Source organism: Camelus ferus, chromosome 32 (assembly GCF_009834535.1).
Source record: "Camelus ferus isolate YT-003-E chromosome 32, BCGSAC_Cfer_1.0, whole genome shotgun sequence".
NCBI classification, from domain to species: domain Eukaryota; kingdom Metazoa; phylum Chordata; class Mammalia; order Artiodactyla; family Camelidae; genus Camelus; species Camelus ferus.
In genome coordinates, this window is record NC_045727.1 from 14,488,770 (window position 1) to 14,505,123 (window position 16,354).

General features: G+C 47.1%; 1 protein-coding gene across 2 annotated transcripts in view; it reads right to left on the minus strand.

Moving 5' to 3' along the window:
• Positions 1 to 16,354, minus strand: part of ZNRF3 (zinc and ring finger 3) — a 134,587-nt gene that overhangs the window by 49,692 nt on the left and 68,541 nt on the right. For both annotated transcript variants that reach the window (XM_032471700.1, XM_032471701.1), the window contains exon 2: positions 6,081 to 6,206. In XM_032471700.1, the coding sequence (XP_032327591.1) occupies positions 6,081 to 6,206 (126 nt within the window). The remainder of the gene's footprint in view (positions 1 to 6,080; positions 6,207 to 16,354) is intronic.

The following is a 16,354-nucleotide window of genomic DNA, read 5'->3' on the forward strand; positions in this document are numbered from 1 at the left end:
CTGCAGCATGTCTTCTGGGTCGAAGGATTCGCTTCCACCAGGACTCAGAGGAGGCAGGCTTCATTCACGAAGGGACGACAGGCCATCACTTCAGTAACAAACTGCTTACTTTGAAAAATACCTACTGCCATCAAACTTCACATATTGTGAAATGGCTTGAGGAATGCCATTTTTTTTCTTTACTGTGGTAAAATATATGCAACATAAAATTTACCATTTTAGTCATTTTCAAGTCTATGGCTCGGTGGCATTAAGTACATTCACACTATTGTACAAGCATCTCCACCGCCTGCTTCCAGAACTTTTCCACCTCCTGACTCTCTGTCCCCATTAAACACGAAGTCCTCACTGTCTCCTCCCTGCAGCCCTGGCAACCACCGCTCTACTTTCTGTCTCTAAGGATTTGACTACTTAAGTAACAGCACTCTGAGTGCTGAAAGAAACTGAAGAATACCACGGGAGGGAGGGAAAGAGGAATAGAGGGTGGACACCACAAGGGCTGCTTCATTGTTTCCAGCTGCGCGTGAACGACACTGACACACACTAGCTCCTTGAGGTGCTGTTCCCACCCACGGAGGTGGAAATGGGCAGAGAGGTTAAAAGATTGGAATTGGGATTTAAATTCAGTTTAGTGTGATGACTACACCCAAGTCTTAACCATCACATGCTCCTTCTCCTCCCAACCATCCTGAAAAAGGATGAAATTCCCCTGATTCTGTTTTTCGCCTTGCAGTCACTTTGATAACTAAGGTCTTTATTTGTTCTCTTCCAAGAAGTCACCAAGAAACTGAGAGGGCTGGACGTGGGTCTGCGGAGTGAACGCAAGTGTTTAATTCTCCACCGACCCCCATCCCTGGTTTCCTGCTGCACATCAAAAGAGCTGCGATGACAGACCAGCTCTCCTGCCTCACAGCAGAGCACTTTCCACCTGCCATGCTCGTGTCCACGCTGCTGCCAAGACACGTGAAGACAGAAGACGGCAGATGCAGAGCCTGGGGAAATCTGAGGGCACACACGAGGTGTCCTCAGCAGTGTCACTGGTTCTAGCCTCACCAAAGTGTTTAAAAGCCTTGATGTCAGGGCCCTTCAGTTCTCGGAAACACCCACCAGCCAGGACTCACCTGGTCCTCCCCTCTCCGCCAGTCCAGATCCCAACGCCAATGGCCACCTCCCGTGGTACTTGTCTCTCCGTCAGAAACCCCTAGGGGCTCCCAGACCGCACAGGGGTGAAAATGAAACTCCCTCATCTGAAAGCCTCTTCCATCCCCAGCAACTTCCAATGCTCCCCGAAGAACTTGCTCCCTCTCTTTCTGTTCTGTTCCTGGAGTCACCCCAGACTCACCCTGTCCCACAGCCTCTCTCTGTAAAACCCGCCTGACCCCTCAGCCTTGTGGACTTGCTCCTCCTCACCGTCTGTGCCAGGGGCTGGTCCTCAGGTCAGGGCAAGAGGAACTGACTCTCCCTTGTATGATGAGACCAGAAGTCCGCCCAACTGGCTCCTCCCTGCGTGGCTCAGGATAAACTGCGGACATCACCCAGCAGCTTGTGGTCACACAGGTGAGTTGGTGACTGAGGGGGCTGCCTAGGGATGGTGGCTCGGCACTGCCCTCCAGCAGCTTCCTTCTGGAAAGCACATCTTCTACCCACTCCCCCGACAAGGCTGGGCTGGGAGCTCAGCCCCAGATCACAGCTGACCTGACTTAAGGTCCTGATCCAAGCCAGGCCAATAAATCCCTTTTCTGGAATCATTTCAACTTGAAACCAGGAGTATCAGGCCAAAGGATATTGGGGTGCTGTCTCCCACCGAGGTGAAGATGGGGGGATAAAGCAGATGCACAGAAGACTGGGGGGGTCAGCTGTTCCTGAGGAGCACAGCACCCCCACCACGGGCCACCTGACATCAGAGCAGATCCCCTTTCAGCTCAATGCGGCTCATGCTGGGTTTCCAAGTGGCACCAACAGTCCTAACCTAGCCAGTGACTGCGGACAAGTATCTGATTTTTATCAGAGAAACTGGCAAAGACAAAGGGAGGCAGGAGGAAGAAACCAGCACCGCTGAGGCAGCAGAACAGCCCTGGTCTCGGATCTCTGCTCGGCTACCTGGGAGCCGTCTGGTCTCAGGTGACCAGAGAACAGCTCTGGGACTCAAGTTCCTTGTCGCAAAGTGGGAACCTGGCCCCGATCTCAGAGCGCGCCTGACCACGAAAGGAGACGCTGCACAGAAAGCTCTCGGCGCCGGGAGAGCACCCACCATGTGAGGGTGGCTTCTATACCCTGGTCCTGTGTCCACAGCCAGGCTCTGCGCCGAGTGTACCCACAGGACGCCCGCAGCGACGACAGAGGGAAACAGGCCCCAGGGACCCAAGTGACCCTCCGAGGTCCTCAGCCGAAGCTGAGTCTCTTTGACCTAAATCCCCCGCCTTTCCTGTCTTTTTATTAATTAACTGCCTCATGTCATCCCCCTAAGGACTGGCAAGAGCCAAGCTCATGCCTGTTGACTGCCCTGTCCTTCCAGACCCTCCCTCGGGCTCCGCTCCAGTGTCGGGGGTTTATTCTGCCTTCATGTTTGGAATCTGGGCTGCATGGGCTCTGTTAGCAGCTCCAGCACATTTGTGTGTTCCTCTATGAGTCGGGAGGGTTGCAGCAACCAAAGCTATCAAAGTCGACCTTCAAAATTCTTAACAATTACATAATACACTTAAATAATAAACACGGTTTGAACTGAAGGGTTAAAATGCCTGGGGCATAAACACAGACTCCTGCACTCCGGGGCTGGTTTGAGACCCTTACTTTTAATAGTAAGCTGCTAGAAGTGTTGATTTTATTCTATCTTAATTTCCTAGGATGTAAACTAGCACAGATAACACAGTCTGTCTTTCAAGGTTGCAACTAGAAATCTCTGAAAACTATAATACCTGGGGAAGATTTTTTGAGTTTTGCTTTTTTTTTTTCTTTTTTAAATGGAGGCACTGGGGATTGAACCCAAGACCTTGTGCATGCTAAGCATATGCTGTACCACTGAGCTGTACCCTCCCCGACCCCGATTTTCAATATGATACAGAAGTTCAAAATCTTCTTTTGAAAAATCAAGTATCATTTGATAGAACAAGGAGCCCAGAACAGCTTCTTCACATGAAATGACAAAGAAAAGCCCAGAAAGCTGAAGAGACCAGGCGCCCTGGCCTGCTGCGTGCCCGAGGGGCGCTCACCCCACCCAACTCTGCCTCCCCAGCTGATGCTACGGTCTGCCCTGCCTCCTATAGAATCAAAAGGATTATTCGGAGGGGACCATAAATCATTTTTCTCTCATGAGTTTATAGTGTTCCTTTTTGAGGAGTTCAAAAGCACTCAGTAATAAACCAAGGTGATGAGTTTATGTCTTTGCTTTTACAATGAAACTTTATTTGAACTCCTAGAGAGGTATTTACATTTTTTTTTTTTAATTTAGGACATTCCTCTGCTATTTCAATGTTTCGCCTGGTGGCATTTTCTATGGGTGGGTGGGTGATGAGGGAATGTTAAGAGGGAGGGGAGGTGGGTTCTGTGTCTGGTCCCCCCACCCCACCCCCGTGCTCTCCCAAACTCCTGACAATGCCCTCCCTTCTATGGTTTCGACAAGCCTCAACATCTCTGCGGAGGAGGAGTCCCTGCCCGGCCCCCACGTGAACTTGGCTGTAGTTTCTTCCTTTCGTGCCCCTCTCCACTGCCCACCTCCTTCCTGCCCTCGCCACTAGGAGCAAAGAAATGCTAGAAAACCACGCTGTCTGTCTGCAGGAGGGCGGGCCACCCACCACCGTCACTTGGCTTTTCTTAACCTAGCCTCTTGCCATGCACTTGGGGCTCAGGAAAGAAGAAAACACAGTTAGCAAAGTCAATAAAATTGAAGCTAGAAACAACCACACTTAAAGAGATGAGCGAGCAGAAGAGAGAGGGAGGGAGAAAGAGAAAGGAAGGAAAGAGAGAGGCCTGACTCCCGGCACCTCCTGTACCAACCCAGGTTTCCAGCAAATGCAAAAAACTGTCTTGCTCTGTCTGGTCTGAGCTTTTTTGCTAATGATTTTATTCAAGTGTGAAGCCAAATTTCAGTAACTAACCATGTGTAAACACTGTCTGGCCACCACACAGCCTCTCCAAACAGAAATATGGAGGAGGGGGCGGTTGCCTCAAGCAGGTAGAACCACACGCTTAGCCTCTGAGCCCTGCATTCAATAAATATTTGGTGAATGAACAAACCCATGAAGTCCTTAATGATTCAATATATGTCCAGGGTTGTTACTCCCCCTGGCTTCACGGGCCAGCAGGCCAAACCATACAAAACTCTTCAAGTCAAACCACAGCAGGTTGTCCCAGATGGAGGAGGAACAACGGGGTTCTCTGAGTGACTTCAACACCGCTCAGCCACGAGAGGACAACGGGGTGTCCCTGGTGGCCCTGCTCCAACCCATTTACAGACGTGACAGATGCACAGGTGGAGACCCACTGGATTGGGACAAAGCAAATTAAGCCAAGCTGCTGAGCTCTACATAAGAGCAGCTTAAGCAGGGGAGAAGCTTTCCTATTAGGAGCACACCGCCTACAAGGAAAGCACTGTTCCTCGCCTTTGGATGTGGCTGGCCTCTCTCCTAGGAAAACACTAAAATGTTCTCAAGGGGGTTGCTGCTCTCCTAGCATCATTAAACAGCTCCGGCCAACTATTTAAACAAGGAAGTATGGGGCCTGGGCCGCCTAAGACACGTTGATTCGACATTGTGAACAGTACACCAAACAGGTAATAGTTCCTGTGGGGTTTTTTCCCCCTTCTTCTATAAAGGGCAGGAAAACTTGACAGGTACTGAGAAGCTACTCAGAAGATGAGAGGGATGTGAACATCACAGCTTAGATCCACGATGGTCTCCTGGGTCAAAAGTCTGTCCGCAGACACCAGCTGGGACATCTTCAAGTGTGGGAAAGGCCCCCTCTCAAGTACCTTGCATCAGAACCACCTCTTCTCTGGCCTGAATCTCCTCTAGAGGTCAAAGCTCTGACTGGTTTCCCCCGAGCTGTCGCCCCAGGATACCTGGAACAGCACCTTCTCAGAATATAAGAAATATCTAAGCAGTAACACCGCCCTTAGGATATACCAGCTTTCCTCCAACCAAAGTTGTAATAGCTTTTGCCAAACCTTTCCCTTTAACAAAATGATCCAGTTCAAAACACATGGTTTACCTGTCATATTTTAAGATCATTGACAGATGGTTTTCTGAAATAAATGTATTTCTATCTTTTATCTTACTCTGCAGTCAGAGATAATGCTGACCCTCTTGGCTAAAAAAGTTTTTTTAGTACTTCTGAATGAATAACAACAGCCAATGGGGGCAAACATTTCTGGAGCGCTTTCTCTGTTAGACATTTGTATCTCATCTCACCTCCTAACCACCCTATGAGGTAAGTTCTAATACAGGACCATAATTGCTATCTGCCATTCTGAAACCAAAAAAGCTCCACAACCCCAAAGGTTTTCCATAACTTACTTGGCAGCAAAGCATAATGGGCCTGAAGTCAACTGGAGGCACAGCTGCCCTGAACTAACGCAGGGCTATCTGGGTGTTAGTTGTCCCACTTAGTGTGAACATCCACTTAGTTTGCTATAGAGACATGAGTGTGTTTGGTTACTGAGCATGACCCCGTATCTCCAGGGGGTTCCTTAGCACAAAATATGTGCATCATAGTATCTTTCTAAACCCTCCAAATCTCAGCATTCTGGAATATCTGGCCCCGAGGGTATCACACAAGGTACTGTGAATCTCTGTTATCTGCCCAGTTCACAGATAAGAAGCTGACACTCCTTGAGGGGAGGTGACTTGCCCAAGGCCACACAGTGGACAAGAGCCCAGTCTGAAGTTGGCAGAGTCCGAGCTTCTGGACATCATGGTTGGCTGCTACGAGATCTGTCTCCATCCTTAACCCACTCGGCTTCAGCTGGGAAAGAGTGCTGTGCCAGCAGGGCCCTTCTCCACAAGCAGCCACATGAGGAATCAGGAGATGAAGGAGGGCGTGTTGAACACCAATCAGAAGGGGAGCCGCGTGGGGGCCGTGCTTACCTTGCCCAGGACAGTGAGGCATGGTTTCGGGTCCAGTTCTGGCTGTTCCAGCTTCACCACACCCACCCAGCCGTATTCGTACAAGTCCTCTTCGTCATTGTTGTTACACAGGCCCAGCGGGTGCATCTAGGAAATGAACGGGAGAAGCCTTCAGTGCACAGACTGCAGCTCTGCCTGCCCCCCACTGTGCATATCGTGTCTGCCTCCACAGTCCAAAGTAACCCCAAGACTTACAATCCTGTGGGGGGGCTGTGCTTTTCAACCCAGGGGGAGTCCTATTTCAGCACAGTGAGCTGAGGACTGGGGAGAACACAACAGAGCTTTAACAGACAGACCTCACTACTCTGTGAGCAGTGGTCACCCAAGGTGGCTGCCCGATTGGATGTAGGGAAAGAGAAACAGCCTGACTCCCACGTAAACGCCAACCTGAACGGCCCTGAAACCGCCTAACATTCAGTAGCAATTACAGATGAGCCGAGTTACATTAGCATCTAGGACTCTTTGGCTCCCAGACCTTAACAACACATCCACCTCAGCTTCTGCAAGAGGAGCTGGAAACATACGCAGGGATTTATGGAGAGGCCACTAGAAATACAGCAGAATCACCAGGGTAAGTAGCAGGCTGTTTAAAGGCTACCCTGGTTCCTGGGAAACATGAGATGCTTTGAGGTTTCTTTCAAAATCTGCAAAGCACAGAATCCAAGATGGGAAGAGGAACACCATCACATTCTGACAGTGAAAGTGCAGTCAGCAGAAGCCTGAACACAAAACAACACTCAGTCAGTTCTGAGTCGTATCAGGCCCTGGAATCCCTAAAAACAATCTGAGAAGAAGTCCTCGTGGATAAATATAACTTACCGAGACGTTAAGGAGTCTAGCCCAGTAATCTCTTTAAATAATTGGGAGAACTATGTCTTTCGGGATACAAGAGACTTAAGAAGCCACTGTGTTAGTCAGAACAATGGCCCGTAAGACTTCTATGTCCTAATCCCCAGAACCTGTGCACACGTTGCCTTACAAGGCACAAGAGACTGCAGATGTGATTAAGCTCAAGGTGGGGAGGTGATCCTGGGCTACCTGGGTGAGCTCAGTGTAATCACAAGGGTCCTTATAAGGAAAAAGGGAATCATGGAAACAGAGGAGATGTGACCAGGGAAGCAGTCTTGGAGTGATGTGCTTTGGAGATGGAGGTGGGAGCCACGAGCCAAGGAATGCAGGCAGCTGGCCTCCAGAAGCTGGAACAGACAAGGAAAAGGATTCTCTCTAGAGCCTCCACGGAGAAAGTAGCCCTGCTGACCCATTTTTGACTTCTGACTCCTAGAACAATAAGAGAGTAAGTTTGTGTCGCTTTAAACAACTAAATTTGTAGTAACTTGTTATAGCAGCAAACAGGAAACTAATACACCCTCCTTATCCCCCACCCATTTTGCAGATGAGAACACAAGTGCAAGATAAACAGCTTTTCCTCTTGGAAAACACAACACAACCAGCAAGCAGCTGCACCCAGAGGTGGCCTGGCCCTTGAATTCACAGTCCAGTACCCTCCAACCCCACTTCCTTAACTTTATTATCCTTCCTCTGAGAGCAGGTCATCTGACTGGGGAGAAAAGACCGAGTGATAAAAATCTTTGTTAAAAAAAGGTTGCTTGCCAGCTCTGAACTGTGTGGTGCTGGAGTGTAACAGGAGTTTGGTGCAGGCAGTAAGAGCTGCAGGAACGTCTGGGGAGCCTGTGCAACTGCTGAGCCGTGAGCTAAGCTTTGAAGGAAGAGTTCCACTGGTCAGGAGCACGGAGGGAGGAAGGGCCAAGGGCTGGATGGGGGAGAGACCAGCCCAATCAGAACGGATCAGCCCACACCAAGAAGGAAAGAGATGGGCTTGAAAACCAGAGAGGTGTGTGGACCCCAAGACAACACCACTGGGCCTGCAGAAGAGCGGCACACAGAAAACTGCTATTTGAGGCTGATGGGTTACACCTTGTGGCAGTGGTGTGCCTGGACTGGAGAGGAGGGCTGCTTGGAGGAGGGAAGGGTACAGCCCAGAGAGGAGAAAGTCTCGGCGATTCCACGGACAACGAGGAAAGGGGCTGTGCAGGCCGGAGCTCAAGGGGCGGCTGGCAGCTGTCTTTGCAGCTGGTGAGGAATAACCCACCCCCGGCTTCCAGGCCAGGAGATAGAACCCTGGCTGATTTGAGTTTTGAGTCCTCAGCTTTGCCCAGAGGACCTGGGAGGTTCTGTGGGGCTGCGGACAGTACAGCCTTCCCTCCAGCTGCCCCTGAAGAACTAACTGAGCTCATTCTAGGGTGTTCGATGGTTGTTCAAAGATGAGCAGCTTGAATGCAGACCTCCAACTGGATGGAGGATGGGCAAGGGTGACAAACCAACTGTGCCAACAGCCAGTCGCTTCTGACCCTCCAGGAAACGGCTCCCTACTGGGCTCAAGTCAGCTTCCTGAAATCCCAGGGTCAAGTCCTGTTAATGCAACCCCACTAATGACCCTTTTCTATGTATTCCACAGTATTCCGAACCTGGCCACGTTGACTCAGAGGTTGCCAGAGGGAAAGGTGCTTTGTGTTACTCACACATGCGTGGGGTTTGGCCAGTGATGAGGAACTGTGTTCAGGGAAACAGAGGTGGCATGCAAGTCGAGGACTCTGTACCTGTATTAAAACTCTACTGAAGAAAGAAGCCAGACATAAAGGCCATGTACTGTGTAATTCCAATGATATGAAATATCCAGAACATGCAAATCCATAGACACAGAAAGCAGCAGATTAGTGGCTGCTGGGCTGGGGAGGGGGGCGGGGGAATGACCACCTAATGGGTACAGCATTTCCTTTTGGGGTGATGAAAGTGTCCTGGCATCAAACGATAGGAATGGACGCATATAACTCTGTGTAGGTACTAAATGCCTCTGAACTGCACACTTTAAAATGCCTTAAATGGTCAATTCTTATCAGTTTTACCACAATATAAGTTTTTTTTTTTTTTAAGTCCCAAGAGTTTGCTCAGAAATGAGTGTTCTCAGCGAACGTGGGGATCCCCAGAGTAGGATGACATGGTTCCCACCCTTCCATAGCCTATAAGCCCTTCAAGATTGTGTCCTGCAGAATACCAGCCCTGCAAGGTAGAAACCACGTTGCGGTACCAGCAAGTAATGCTGAGAAACAGTGCGTAGTTAGTCAGAGTCTACGTTTGGAAACTGAAGCTCTGCAGGGGCTTAAGGGTTAAAAAACTTAAAAGCATTTTAACCTTTGCTAAAATCAGCATTTCCTTCCCTTTGATGATAAGCCCAACTGTGTTTAACATGATCACGCTGTTTCACGGGACACCCTGAGAACTCAGATGGTAGGGAGGACGCCCAGCCACGCAGGAGAGGAGAAACGAATCCAAAGTAGACCTGGGCCGGGTCTCCCTCCGCCCTCTTCCAAGACGTCCCTCTCAGATCAGCCACTCTCAATGGGGTGAGTGCTGGCAGCTCAAAGTGTCAGCCCTGTCAAGGGTGTTGACTTCTGAACAGGGATCAAAGACTTAAAAAACCTAAAGGAATTTTTTCCAAAGCCCCGGCGGGTGTAATCAGTTGTCAGGGGTGGTTTATTTTCCCTCAGAGGGTGAAGGGGCCACCAAAATCACACCTCAGAGGATCGAAAACCAGCCTCATGATCCCAGCCATCTTCTTCCTCCTCTTCCAAGTTCCTTATTATAATTTAGATCCCCAGAGGCCCCAACTACTGGGCCTGTGAATTCAATCTCAGCTACGTCTCAGGTACAACTGGACTCTCTGACCCATCTGCCAGACGTTGTATGACTCAGGTCTCTTTCAGTTAGGCCCTGATGACAGTATCAGCTTCCGGAAATGCATGCCACCCTAGGCCTCCAAACTTTTACACCTCAGGGTTCTCTTTTCCCAAGGGCTCCAAGCTATGAGCTCAGCAGAAGATTTTATAGGGAAGCACAAATAGCTGTCTAACATGAAATTATTCACTCATGAACTGACTTGTGTCAAAGGATGGAATATTCTAGGCAAAGGCATAAAACGCAAACGAATGTGCCAAGTCTGGAGAGAGTGAAGGAGAGGGCTTTCTCATTAACCGAGCATCATCTATACTACCAAGTCTATATAGTTTATCTTGTATAATGCTTATAGCAACCTCTTGCTAACTGTGGGAACATCAGATAATGCAGTGACTAGACCATGTAAATAACCTGCAAACTAGAGCCGCAGATCAGCAAATGATGCAGGACATAACAGAGTCGGTGAAAGTCGTGTTAGCCAACAACAGGATGTCACTCGGGAGCCACTGGCAAGCAATCGAGTGAAGGATTAGGGAAGAAGAAATCCACGTGGGAGCTGCCGGACAGAACGGTCAAAGGATTAGGACAGAATTTGGGAAAACAGAGGGTTCTCTAATATTTTTGGAAAAATGACTTGGCGACCTCGCCATTGAAGTCACGTCCATACTCTCTCATCCAGTTTTGCCGAAAACATCCCAATACTGCCCACGTGGGATTCACTCTTTGTTTTCAGACTAGTACAAAGCTGCAATTATAATTCAACTTGTTAAATTCAAATACAAACTTGTTTTCAGTTTCATTTTTTAAGATAAAGCCCCAATCAAATCTTTCTACTATTTACTCAGAAATAGCAGCCCCTAACTTAAAAAGACCCCAAGGTGTTTTTGTGGGTCACAATCATCTATGGAGAATGAGGACCTCCAACAGATGAAATGCATATACTCTGAAGGTTCAGCGAGACAGTGCTTCCACACTACTGCTCCAGACAGCTGTCACATAAAAACCAGGCTCGTCCATTCGTACATGTGGACACCAGCCAGTGACATACAGGCAGTGATTACACATAAGACCTGTGTGTGCACAATTATCCTTAGAAGACTTCAAAGAATGAAGTTGAAGAATGTTAACACTGAATTTAATGTGGCACATAAGCATATAAAAATTATAGGCATTTCTGAGTTTACTTTCTTAAAATGTTTGGGTGTGTGGGATTTGCCTGATCAGATGCTTGAAATTTAAAAAGTTTTTGCCTTTTTATTTTTAACAATGGTAAAAATGGCTGAATTGGGGGTAGGGGGAGGAAGAATTGGATGAAGGTGGTCAAAAGGTGCAAACTTCCAGATATAAGATAAATAAGTACTAGAGATGTAACTGACAACATGATAAATATAATGAACTCTGTTGTATATCATATCTGAAAGTCATTAAGAGAGTAAATCCTATGAGTTCTCATCACAAGGAAAAAATTTGTTTCTCTCCTTAGTGTTGTATTTGTATGAGGTGATGGATGTTCAGTAAAGTTACATGGTAATCGTTTCATGATGCATGTAAGTCAGACCATGACGCTCCACTCTTCAAACTTGTATAGTGCTGTACGTCCAGCCAAACTGAAAAGTGGGGGGAAAAAGGCTAAATTGTGTGTAGTAATTCAGAGTTGTTGGAAAGAACTGCGAATGAAAACATAAGAAAAAATCAAATAGACTCAGAAGCCTAGAAGGAAACTTGACAAAAACTCACTGCACAGAGACCACTGAAGCAGGGGAAGGACACCCTGAAATGAGAACAAAAGCCAAAGTTCTGGGGCAGATCCACAGAAGAGCAGCATCAACAGTGAACAAGCTACGAGTGAAGTGGGAGGTTATAGCAGAAAACATGCCCTGTGTTATAACTTTGGTCTCACACTCTCAGAAGAACTCTGGGACCTCAACATCCTTGCTTAAGTCAATTGAGGGCACATTTCCAGTGAGTCTTCTATCCAGAGGTCTGACATTAAGGGGCTGCACCCCTTGCTCTCCTGATTTTGTTCCAAGGGGTGTTTTGGGGATGGGAAGAATGAGAGCTTTGGAATCATGTAAACTTGTGTTGAAACCTGCCTCTTATGAGGCACATCTCCTCAGGCACAGGACTTGATTTCTATAAACCTCTATGTTCTCATCTGTCGAATGGGAATGACAGCACCTGCTTCAACAGGGTGCTGTCATGATTAAATGAGATAAAATATATAATCATAGCAGCACAGGAGATGCTCAAGCAGTGGGAAAGCCCTTTCCTTCTTCACGTTCCCAAGTCACCAAGCATGTCCCAGGACTTTACCAGCAATCTCACCATTTACTGGCAGAGGCACAGGAGCAAAGGCTGTTCCTTCCCAGTTGCTGCAGCTGGGCTCGCGGGGCAGCTAGGACTCTCCACATGCAGAGAACGCAACGCCCTTCACTCAGGCAGGCCTGGGACAGTGCTTTACAAGGTGGTGGAGGTGGAAGAGGCATAGAGGACCCCTCCTCCCCAAAAGCCTCCAGTTTTCCTGCCCCTGTCTGACCTCAGAAGCTGCTGTCAGCTCCAGCAAAACAGGAATAACCAAAGAAGAGGCAGGCATGGGATCCAGGGCCCAGGGATCCCAATGGAGAAGAAAAGTCAAGGGAAATGCCGGGATGACAGCTATGTGACCAACCTGCTGGGACCAGCCCAGCTGGGACCAGAAGGACAAAGGTGGCAGGGGAGCCTCAAATAAGCAAACAAACAAAAACCTGAGTCATCCTCCGGTGGGTCTGACAGACCTGAGAAGGATGTTATAGTTCTGAACAGGAGAATGACATGCGATAATCACAGAGTAAACTAAAGTGATGGGGCAGGGGGACAATGATCAACTCCAGAAAAAAAAGCAAAACGTCACACCAGAACTGTAAACCAGAATCAGGGTACAGCGCGCACAGCCTGGCTGGGAGCAGCAACAGTCACAATAATGTAAATCCTGATCTCAACAATAACTGTGATGTAACTGTACTGGGAAAATGCAGAGATGGGAAATGTGTGGTGGGGGGGAGGGGAGGGGAGGCGGAGCAGAGGAAGAGATGGGGAGGGTAAGAGAACAACCTCTCCATCTTCCAGAGCAGGAAGTCAAAAATTGTTTAAATGGACTAAAAATATGAAGCTGTATAGACATGTCATTGAGACGTTATTGACAGAAATTTAGAAATATTTCCAGAGGTGATCAGTTAAAGAAACCGTTAAATAACTGAAAATAGGTGCATCTGAGAACAGCAATCAGGGATAGCAAAGGGTGCAGCAGACACATGCTCTTTTTATTAAAAGCTATGAAGGACTCTTTGCCTTTTATAAACATATATATGCTTCTTTTTTTTTTTTCCATTTTTAAAACTGAAGTATAGTCAGTTCACAATGTGTCAATTTCTGGGGTTCAGTATAATGTTTCAGTCAGACATAGGCATGCATATATTTCTTTTCATATTCTTTTTCATTATAGGTTTTTCTTCCTTTTTTTTCTGTATACTTTATTTTGATGAAAAACTTTGTAGGCACTGCTAGACAGAAGTCCCTACCTTCAGATGTTCCAGCAGATTCTATGGGCCCTGCAGGGAAGGATTCCATCAAGCCAAAGAGAGACCCCACAGGCAACTTGCACAGGACCAAGGACACCTGGGGGGAAGACTGTCTGGGAGCCACCCAGGACTTGAGGTAGGGATGGCTGGGACACGGCACAGGGATGACTCAGGGAAACATGGTGCAGAAAGAACCAGCAGCCTTCACCACCCCTACAACCCAAAATAACTTCCAGGTGGCACTGGAGTGGGATGTGGATCTGGGTGCTCAGAGATGGCAGACACAACCACCAGGGTAGTTGTTCTAAGAAGCCCCAATTTTCTCCCAGACACAGGCGGATCCTAGAAGCTCCAGAAGGAGCACTGAACGTCTTACTTGTATTTCTGACTGAGGAGCTGCTAGGGCAACATGGCCAACAACAAGCAATGCAGATTCCTGACCATCATCCATGCCATGTAGCCAACATCTGGTTTTATGCTGAAATATGAAGATGGACCTTCTTCAGATTTCCCAGAGCCCGATGAGATTGGCTATCATGGTTTCCCTGTTGTTCCTGGACAAAGACTCTACAGGAACTTCAAAGCCAAAAGACTATGTCAGACAAGGTTAAATATCTGGAGAAACAGAACTATGCTCCCTTGAGTACAAGGGACATCAGCCAAGCTTTGAAACCAAGACCAGCTCTTTAAGAAGCTTTCAGTACAAAATCCTTGAGATATATCGGTGCGCTTTCCACATGTCTGAAAGGGCAAAACTGAAACCCGGGCTGGTGGTGCTCTTATCCAAGGTTACAATATCTCTACACTCTGCTGAAAGTTTAAAATAACTTCAAAAGGGCCGCCGGCTTCTAAGTGGGTTACTGTTACACAGGAGCCAAACACTGTACTAATAAGAGGAGAGACATTTCAGTCTGTAATATTATCTCATCAAAAAAATCCTGGGGATTTAAAAGGGAAACTTCCTTCCTTTTGTCCTTTTGCCGCTATCGACTGGGGTAGGGTGTCAATGCCGTACAGAGTTTCACGTGAAACAACAGTCCTGGACCTTTTCTTAAAAGGTGTGGTGGCCAGAATCAAGACTCATAATTTATGTGAAAGAATGGAAAAGGCCAACTTCACCCATTTTTCTCTTGAATCATAAGGATTATTTTTCCCTTCTATGTACAAAGAAACAGACAATTCCTCTGCTCTTTGAATAGACAGCCTGAACCTTTTTCTGGATCTAGAATCCAGAGGTACCTGAATACAGCATCCCCCCCACTGCTGTCATAGCAATGGGGGCAGAAAGTACCCCAGACACAGAAAAGGAGCTGGCTGTTGCTGCCGTTTGCTGGAAACTTCCAAATGGGAACTGCGTGTGGATTAAACCGGCATTTCTCTGCTGAGGGCTCTGGTGTTTTGAACAATAAGCTCAAGCCTTCTGCAGTAGGTGCCCCCTTTTTAAAGAAAATCCAAGAATGGCCTCTCTCCTATTTGGCTCCTCTGAACCGAAAAGAACAACTGAGAAGCTGCCTGTCAGAACCTGGGTAAAGCAGCAAGGACTTCAAATCCACCTTCTCACTGGAGCATCTCCCACGCCCTGGAACTTCATTTTGTCAGATAATTATGCTGAAACTTAGATACGGCCCTGAGTATATCTCATGTCCGACTTCACAAACCTCCACTTAGAACTTCCATTTCCAACTTCAAGTAGGTAAGGAGATGTTTCATAAGTTAAATCTTGTATATAAAAAAGTATCCAATAGCCTATAGAAAACCATTTGAACATGTAAGCCAAATTTAATTCCACATCTATTCTTAAAGTGACTCAAAGTGACAAAGAGCTACCAGATGACAAGATTGATCTCTACATAGAAATTCGCTGGCATGGCTTTAGTTCAAATTACAAGGCAACACAATAAAGGACATTTGACTGTTCTCACCGTAAAAAGGTAAGGATTACGTGCTTACACAAAGAGGTATTAGATCGAGAAGTTTGTTGCAGGGGAAAAGGTAAAGTGGGATTCTCCTTCTTCCAGATTTAAAAAGAACACTGCAAAACAGCAAAATCAACAAAACTACACGATGCCAGTCTGAAACTAGAAAAATAAAACAAGTGGAAAGGAAATTCCAAAAGTACATTTAGATTTTTATAAGATCTCAATATGATGCAAACCAGGGCAACGTAAGGACGTAGAAAGGGCTCATTTAATAAATTCTGTTGGGACAGGAGGACAGCAATGCAGAGACAAGCTCAGCCTGGCCATCTGTGTGTAACTCTGAGAACTGACGAGGCGACACGAGTTAAGGGCAATCAACAAGCTAGACCTCGACAGAGGAGGCAGAACGGACCATGTGTTTGTAAAACTTCTCCATGTCATCAGTAACAGAGAGGGATGAAATGACAGAGTTATGAAATATACATAGTTTATTGCAAGAAAACAGGAAAACCATCAGCCTTGTTGATGGGTTACTGCATAGCAGAATCACCAAAGTAAATCAATGCTACGCCCCAAGAGGGAGGCCTGCTGGGTGCACGTGAACCCACCTGGCTGGCTGCGCTGCAAACTGGCTCAGTTTACGGGGAACTGGGCTAGCAAATGCAACAGACTCCAGACCCTATGACCTTCTTTCCCTCATAATTCCATTTTTAGAACAGATCCTGAGGAAGTAATCTAAAACAGAGAAGTAACTTCACATGATAAAATCTTCAAGCAGTCCTCCTCCAAACAATGAAAACGTAGAAAGAAAGTCTCCCCCAAAGACTATGTAATCAAACAAAACAATGTGCAGCATTTACAGATTATGTAATCGTAAGAAGATACCAATGAAGATAACAAGGTATAAAAAATACTGCATATGAAATTTTAAGAAAACTATATGTACAAAACAATACCTATTTTAAAACACCATCTGCAGATGGGCGAAAACTGAAAGCAAACGAAG